Source organism: Acipenser ruthenus, chromosome 20, assembly GCF_902713425.1.
Source record: "Acipenser ruthenus chromosome 20, fAciRut3.2 maternal haplotype, whole genome shotgun sequence".
Lineage (NCBI taxonomy): Eukaryota > Metazoa > Chordata > Actinopteri > Acipenseriformes > Acipenseridae > Acipenser > Acipenser ruthenus.
In genome coordinates this window covers 12,059,330-12,068,131 of record NC_081208.1, presented here as the reverse complement: position 1 = coordinate 12,068,131, position 8,802 = coordinate 12,059,330, and the positions used below count along the sequence as shown (strand labels likewise).

At 39.4% G+C, this 8,802-nt stretch overlaps 1 protein-coding gene across 1 annotated transcript; it reads left to right on the top strand.

Moving 5' to 3' along the window:
• The first annotated feature begins 255 nt into the window (after positions 1–255).
• LOC131696823 (uncharacterized) lies at positions 256–7,791 on the top strand. Its single transcript, XM_058993491.1, has 4 exons — positions 256–312; positions 1,665–1,712; positions 5,677–6,177; positions 6,718–7,791. Exons 3-4 carry the CDS (start codon positions 5,698–5,700, stop codon positions 6,979–6,981), a joined length of 744 nt encoding a protein of 247 aa, XP_058849474.1. The 5' UTR covers positions 256–312; positions 1,665–1,712; positions 5,677–5,697; the 3' UTR covers positions 6,982–7,791.
• The last annotated feature ends 1,011 nt before the right edge of the window (positions 7,792–8,802 follow it).

The following is an 8,802-nucleotide window of genomic DNA, read 5'->3' as shown; positions in this document are numbered from 1 at the left end:
AACAGGCGCAATATCTACCCCATTGTCTCTAGATCCGGTAAGTATTTTATTTTGAAATAAAAAATTAGCAAAACTTTACCATTGTTTTAACCCCAAAATAAACCATGAGCTTAATCTTTCTCAACTCGCTGTTTTCTGGTCCTATCCACCGTAAGGAATATGTGCTCCTATTCCGCACAATAGACACAAGCAGGCACCGCTTTCAAACTCAAAGAAAAGTTTCCAACCGTCTTTTTATTTTTCTTTCTTTTACAGGTTTGGTTGCAGCCAACATACCACCCCAGAACAAAGGATCCCCTCTCTCCCTCCCAGGTAAGTTATTTTACATGTCATCTTTTTATATGTATAGGATTCCCCTCCCGCAGCACCTTTCTTTATTTAATTCAACCCATTGTAAACACTGTTAATTTATCAATCAGTTATGGAATGTTCGTGAGTCTCGTTGTGCTTTGCTGTGGGGATTAACAGTGATGGAGTTCCTTTTGTTTTTCACTCTGTTGTAAGATACAATAGTTCCCAGGCATACAAAAGTTCCCAGGTCAACTTCTGGTTTTAGTTTTTGTAGTTATTTTCAAATAAAAGAATTCAACTGAATATTTGATTTGGCATTTTAAAATCATATATAACTAACCTACATCGTCACAGTCATGTAATGATGTCAAGCTGCAGTCTCGGGAAGAGACTCCCTACTTGGAGTGTTTCTTTTTAGCAGATTTGTGGCATCTTAAAGTGATAAAACGTCACCTGTATAAATAGGGGATTTGAAAGAAAAAAATGAAATCAATAACATTAATGTTTTCAACATAAACTACAATGATCAAATAAGAACCGTGAGTTTTTACAGCCATGACAATCATATCTGTCTCCTTCTAGTCTATATCACCTTTCGAATTGTAGATTGTGAGAAGTATACACCATCCTGACCACTTTTAAACTACAGTCCACTGTGCTCTTTCCAAGATGGCTTCACATGTCATTTTTAGAAGATGTTCAGAACTACATTTTTCATCATCTCCACCAATACATAAGTGTGCAGGAGGATGATGGGAAATGTAGTTCCTGTGTAACTGGCATACTCTCACGTTACACCCCAGCACAAAGCCAGTAACAAAACACACATAGAAAAGTAAATAAATGCAAAGACATGTTGTTATGCCCACGCTTTTTAAGTTCCCAGTGATAGTTAACCTGGCCCTTGGATCCCATCTAAATTAATTTAATGATAATAGCAACAAAATGAAGGATGTGCGTTGGTGCTCCATGCTACCATGCTTGGTGCCTCAGTGCCCTTGCATCAGCTCACTTCCTCTCAAAACTCAGTGCTGGAGCAACCCACCTAAGCCTTGGTGTGTACTTTACCTTGCGCTGCACATCCAGTGTTTGGTGACTGTGCTCTTGTGCGTTTGCTCCAGTGCATGCATGTTCCTACCTCAGTGTGCCTGTGCCTCGTCTCAGTGGTAGGGTGCCTGCGCACTCCATGCGAGGTATGGCCACATCATGGGCTCTCTTTAACTCACTCAGTGCCAGGCTCCTCCTTTAGTCATGCTTCGCAGCTCCTGGTGTCTGGTACCCCTCCTTTCCACGTCATTTTAAAATAGCTACCGTATTACACAGAAGTAGCACACGTCGTCAAACCTTTTTTTTTTTTTACTTTATCTTTATAGGCTGCAGTTTTTGTAAGGGAAAGCCAGTTCAACGAAGAAGACCTACAGGTGTTTTTTTATAACCATTAAATAAACAGATAGCTTTTATTGAGAATTCTTTGTGAAATGGATTTGATTTAAACAGTATTTAAACAGGAGCTGCTGTATTATTGGAAAGATACAGTAGAGAATGTTAACTAAATGAATCTGTTTGCCGGAAAGTCGGTCAGATTTTAGATTGTGCGAGTTTGCTCTGTTCTTATAATAAGTACCTTGTCACAATACCACATTAGCAATAACAATCAAAATGACCCACTGAAAATGAGGTAAATAGCCTAAAATGTTACGTCAAACATCAGCAGAATACAAACATCTCCCACAGATGTGATTTCTATCAATATAAAAGAACATTGTCATATATTTACCGTAATAGCAATAGCAGTATTATGCATGGACTGTTATTTACTTGAATTCATCATTTATTCATTTTAGTGGGGAATGATGATTCAACCAGAAATTATGAAGTAACGGGAGGTTTGTTGAAGACAAAAAATATACCAAGAGCTCAGTTAGGAGTTCTTTGAGATTATTATTAAAGTCCTATTGATGATAATAATAATAATAATAATAATAATAATAATAATGATAATAATAATGATAATAATAATAATAATAATAATAATAATAATAATAATAATAATAATAACAACAAATAACCCAACTACATGTAGGTTCAGTTCTGTAGTTTCTCTCTCATGCAGCGAATCCCAAGCACTTCCACACACTCTGCCGCCTGGTCTCCCCTCACTCTCTCACTCCCCCAACCCAACTATTTACAAACCCCAACCCCAAGAGTAACACACCCTGGCCGTACAATACATGCAATGAAACTGAACAAGACAAACACACACAAAAGTCACTGAACAGCCTACAATAATAATGATAATTGCTGGGGTTGAACCTGGTATTTCACAAACTTCAACTTCAGCACCAATATCGCTGCACAAAAACACCCTGCAACTGTTTTGATAGCAGGGTATTGGAGGTAATCACGTCAGCTACAGCCCTGACCCCCACCCTGTGTACGTTATTATTATTTATTATTATTATTATTATTATTATTATTATTATTTATTTCTTAGCAGACGCCCTTATCCAGGGCGACTTACAATTGTTACAAGATATCACCATATTGCTTATGCCTCAAAAGTATAGAAAATGGCTATTATTCCCCACAAACTTTGCTTTTGTGACCAGGACAGTGATATTTTGAAATTTACCTATTACCAATGAGAAAACGGGCAAATTTGTGTCTTTTCGTTCACATAAAGTCAGAAAAAAACAACATATGAATCCAAATTAACATGTATTTATACTAAAGTAAACAAAAATGACTACAAAAGATTTAGAAGTGAGTAGTTTTTCGAGATTTACAATTATACTGTAAATCACGTTCACGAATCAGACCCCAAATGTAGTCTCCCATCATGTTCTCGTTATACTGTCTTTGGTAGTGGCTTTCAAAGTCCAATATATCCTGTTGGAAGTGTTCGCCTTGCTCCTCCGAGTACGCTCCCATGTTCTCCTTGAATTTATCAAGATGAGCATCAAGGATATGGACTTTGAGGGACATCCTACAGCCCATTGTGCCGTAGTTCTTCACCAGAGTCTCAACCAGCTCCACATAGTTTTCGGCCTTGTGATTGCCCAGGAAGCCCCGAACCACTGCGACAAAGCTGTTCCAAGCCGCTTTCTCCTTACTAGTGAGCTTCTTGGGGAATTCATTGCACTCCAGGATCTTCTTTATCTGTGGTCCGACGAAGACACCGGCTTTGACCTTTGCCTCAGACAGCTTAGGTATGAAGTCTTGAAGGTACTCGAAGGCTGCCGACTCCTTATCTAGAGCTCTGACAAATTGTTTCATAAGGCCCAATTTGATGTGCAGTGGTGGCATCAGCACCTTCCGGGGGTCCACCAGTGGCTCCCACTTGATGTTGTTCCTCCCCACAGAGAACTCGGTCCGCTGTGGCCAGTCCCGCCTGTGGTAGTGCGCCTTGGTGTCCCTGCTGTCCCAAAGACAAAGATAGCAGGGAAACGTGGTAAAACTGCCTTGGAGACTGTCACAAAGACGGCCAGAGTGGGTGGCGTCAGACCGGAAGCAGGAAGGAATTCAAACACAGACAGACGGTGCTGGTGATGAGCTGAGTGCAATGGCTGCACTCAGCGTTTATTAACAAATAAAAGGGTTGTCAACAGTACAAAAAACAGGACACGGCACTTGCGCCAAAATAAACAGACATACAAAACGGACTAACACTAAACAAACGGTGCACGGACAGACAAACAGACACGGTGAGAACAAACACTTATATTTACGATCGTATTTAACTCTACTTTTACTCCTCTCTCTCTCACCCGTTCTCCTCTTCCGAACACCCAAACACGAGTGACTAAAACGTGCATCTATATATACTGTTGTGCTGGGATTCAATTACTAATTAATTACTCACTTGAATCCCAGCACGTGAATTCATTACGTGCAACCCCGTGCCACACATTATACACATTTTATCTGCACGTGAAGTGATGTGCCATCCTCGTGCCTAAATATAATTATACACTTTAAATACACGTGAAACACAGACCCGTTTATATCCCGTGTACCAATCTATACACCAACATTAACATACGCACGCATACATACAAACACAGATCACACAAATGCACACAGGGGCGGGGCACTTTGCCACAAGACCCATCAGGAATGCCACCATTTTGAAGTCTCCTATGACCTTGATGCCATCTCAGAAAAATGCAGATATGTATCCACTTAGGCAGCTGGAACTAAACTGAACTGGTGGGCTTAAGGCCCCTGTATTTATACTACTATTTATGTTACTGGAAAGTTCTAGAAAGTTCTAGAAGTTACTCCAAGTTTACTCAGCACTGAATCTATCTGGAATGTTCTGGAAAATAGGTAAATTTCAAAATATCACTGTCCTGGTCACAAAAGCAAAGTTTGTGGGGAATAATAACCATGTTCTATACTTTTGAGGCATAAGCAATTCGGAAATAACACTTACTACCCAGGAACCAAAAAAAAAAAAAAAAATTGTTACACGGTGTTATTATTATTATTATTTGTTTATTTAGTAGATGCCTTTATCCAAGGCGACTTACAGCGACTAGGGTGTGTGAACTATGCATCAACTGCAGAGTCACTTACAATTACATCCCACCCGAAAGACGGAGCACAAGGAGGTTAAGTGACTTGCTCAGGGTCAAACAATGAGTCAGTGGCTCAGGTGGGATTTGAACTGGGGACCTCCTGGTTACAAGCCCTTTTCTTTAATCACTGGACCACACAGCCTCCCATAATAATAATGGCCAGCTGGTTTGGGTTTTCCCCAGACTTATTTATTCATTTTATTGTCATTGTTTGTTAGCCTACTATTAGTAGTTTAACTACTACTGCAGGCACCAACGTTAACAGCTTAAACTTAAACTTTACTGTAAAAAAAGAGGCACTATAGTTTGAAATGCCGGTACAGTGGGTGGAGTAATATGCATTTTCAGTGAGAGTTGACCCTGCCTTCAGAGGACGGAGATGAGGCAAAGAGAGGCTGCTGTGGATGTAAAGGGAGTTTCTTTGGAAGACTGCTCTTGGGCACCATCTAGCTCTGGCACTGGTAAATCCATCTCAGTTACATATGTGAGCAGGAGGATGATGGGAAATGTAGTTTCATGCGAGGTCCATGCGGGTACATGGGAACCATCAGTGCACCAACAAAAATATCCACTAATCAAAGCAAATCAAAGAGATAAACTAAACATGCAGTTAAATTAAATTCCAAAACACTTAACATTGTGTAAGAAAATGTAGGCCTAAGTACACCCTTGTTACACATAGGAATATCTTGAATTTCAACCAAAATATAAAAATGTACATTTCTGGTTTATAGATGGTTGGCTTTGTTCGTCCCTTGATTACACGTCTACAGTAAAGGATAATTGTTCTAACATTTATTTATAGATCAAGACATACCAGTCCAAAATGGCGGAGATAGAAGACATATTTGAGGGAGTTGAAGAAGCCATTGATGGAGCTGACGATGACATTGAAGACCTATCAGAAGAAGCACAAGAGGAAATAAAAGCAGAAGTAGCTGAAGCACGAGCAGAAGTTGCAGAGCTTTCCAAAGTTAGCGAGACCTTAAAAACCTTGCTTCAATACGTCACAACAAGTATACCAAAAATAGTAGGATTTGTTGTGAAAAATTTAGCTATCGGTGCTATCTTGTGGGGTGTAAATGTTGTTCTTAACAAATTGCTTCCCGATAAACAACAATCCTTGGATGTACAGAGTAAGCGTGCTGTGATTAAGGCATTAACCGCAATCATTAAAAATGAAACAGGCCTCAGTGAAAAGCTCCTAAAGTGGATGACAGACCACAAAGATGATATGATTCAACTGGAAGGATTTGAAGTACCAATGGAATCAATTATTCAGAAATACATTGGACCAGTATCTGATGTACGTAATGTTTTGCTACTTTTTATTTATGTTCTATTAACAATATATACAGCAGTTATCGTCAAAAGTTTACATACATACAATGGAAATGAATAATTTCTAGGAGTTTCTCTAAAACCCCAAAATTGAGTTCCTGCCAGCAGAGAGAGAATTGAGGCATCCACTTCATTTATTATTAAATGTAGTAGTAACCTAGTATCAGTTGTAAGAATTCCGTTTGTGTAATATTTAATACCAATTCAGATTTTAGAACATACAGCAGCAACAGGGTAACACTGTATTTTAAGCAGTTATTAGGGAGTTATTAACAATGTTTTTCAGGAACCAATCCTATCTAATACTATAGCTTTTCTCTTATTAGCAACCTCTGGATAATGGCAACTTTTTGATGGCTACCAAGTGATTGTTAATAAGCAGCATTTACCATGTGTATATACTTTCGTGGCCTGCCTACTACATCATTAGAAACTGAAAGGTAGGGTATTAAATACCTCTTCTGTGCTGATTTGATGTTTGATATTTCACAATTTGATGTTTTAGGCCGTTGAGCAAGCCTTCAAAGTTGCAACCTCGCTCACGAAAAAGATTGACGGGAAAACCCAGATCAACATCCCAACAGCAGAAGACATCCAGCAGTTCCTTGCAGCTGCCGATGCATTTCTCCAAGCCTTCAGTAATTTGATTCAGTTTGTCTCCACACATGTTCAACAGATTAAAGAGCTTAAAACCTTTCCATTGACACAGGCAGACATTGACTCTCTTAAAACTCAGCTGGATGATGCTAAGGCCTTACCTTTGTGGTAAACAAAAAATATGTCTTGACTTTTGATAATGTATAGGATCAAAAGAGACAGGCACACACTGCTCCAAAAGCTTGCATTTTTCTCATATTCACGATTAAAACAGCTAATAATAAACTCTGGAAAGTTAAAATATTCAAAACGCAGTTTTTGTTTTCTGGTATAACTGCTTATTAACATAGACGTGAATGATTAAAACACAATTGTTAATAGAAATACAATGCTTGAGCTTCAACTAAACACGACAAGATTAAAAAAGCAATATAATTGTGTGTATTTTTCATTTTACCATTTTTATTCTTCACAAGTATAAATGTTGTTGTGATATATGTGACTCATATTATTAAGTGGCTTCTCATTAAAAAAAGAACAAACATATGGTGTCAAGGCTATATATAAATAGCAACAATGTTGGTATGTCCATTTGCTTTTGCCCTTAAGGCCTAATTACAACATATACTAGAATGAAAATGTTTTAAGTTATAGCCTACTAATAGAGCATCACATTCATGTTTAGTTGCTATTTTTAATCTCAAATATATTAATTATTTTGACATATCTATCACTATCATGTGGCAGTCAGTCAAGGTCATTCTTAGGTGCAAAAAACATGGCCACAGAATGTACCAAGTGGGTATGGCCATGTAACTGAGAAAATAATGAGAAGAGTTGAATGTGTTGAAATGTGTTCACTCTAGAATATGTTGAAATTAGGCCTTTAAGGAGGCAAACAACATACATCAGAAGTGATTGGGTCTGATGAGCACGTACAAAATGCCAAAAAATAAAGATATAGTCATTGCTTTTACACTCACCTAGTTCCGAGGTGTTTTATTTTTTGTTCAGGAATCAGTCTTGTATTCTTCATTACCTGCAAGGATGAAAACCCACACACACACCCACATACACCACCCACCCACCCACACACACACACACACCAACACACACACCCACCCACCCACCCACCCACCCACACACACACACCCACCCACACACACACACCCACCCACACAGACAGACACACAGGAGGATGCAACATTGACAATGGATAATTGCAAAGCATATGATATGGTTTATTTAGATTTCTAGAAAGCTTTTGATAAAGTCCCGCATAAAAGATTAATTCTCAAACTGAACGCAGTAGGGATTCAAGGAAATGCATGCACATGGATTAGGGAGTGATTAACATGTAGAAAACATTCATTGCACTCCAGGATCTTCTTTATCTGTGGTCCGACGAAGACACCGGCTTTGACCTTTGCCTCAGACAGCTTAGGTAAGAAGTCTTGAAGGTACTCGAAGGCTGCCGACTCCTTATCTAGAGATCTGAGAAATTGTTTCATAAGGCCCAATTTGATGTGCAGTGGTGGCATCAGCACCTTCCGGGGGTCCACCAGTGGCTCCCACTTGACGTTGTTCCTCCCCACAGAGAACTCGGTCCGCTGTGGCCAGTCCCGCCTGTGGTAGTGCGCCTTGGTGTCCCTGCTGTCCCAAAGACAAAGATAGCAGGGAAACGTGGTAAAACTGCCTTGGAGACTGTCACAAAGACGGCCAGAGTGGGTGGCGTCAGACCGGAAGCAGGAAGGAATTCAAACACAGACAGACGGTGCTGGTGATGAGCTGAGTGCAATGGCTGCACTCAGCGTTTATTAACAAATAAAAGGGTTGTCAACAGTACAAAAAACAGGACACGGCACTTGCGCCAAAATAAACAGACATACAAAACGGACTAACACTAAACAAACGGTGCACGGACAGACAAACAGACACGGTGAGAACAAACACTTATATTTACGATCGTATTTAACTCTACTTTTACTCCTCT

Bases quoted from the DNA above. Each gene is read 5' to 3' on its own strand.
- LOC131696823 (XM_058993491.1), top strand. From the start codon at position 5,698: ATGGCGGAGATAGAAGACATATTTGAGGGAGTTGAAGAAGCCATTGAT. The intron at 6,178-6,717 runs GTACGTAATGTT...TTGATGTTTTAG, and splicing joins ACATTGGACCAGTATCTGAT to GCCGTTGAGCAAGCCTTCAA.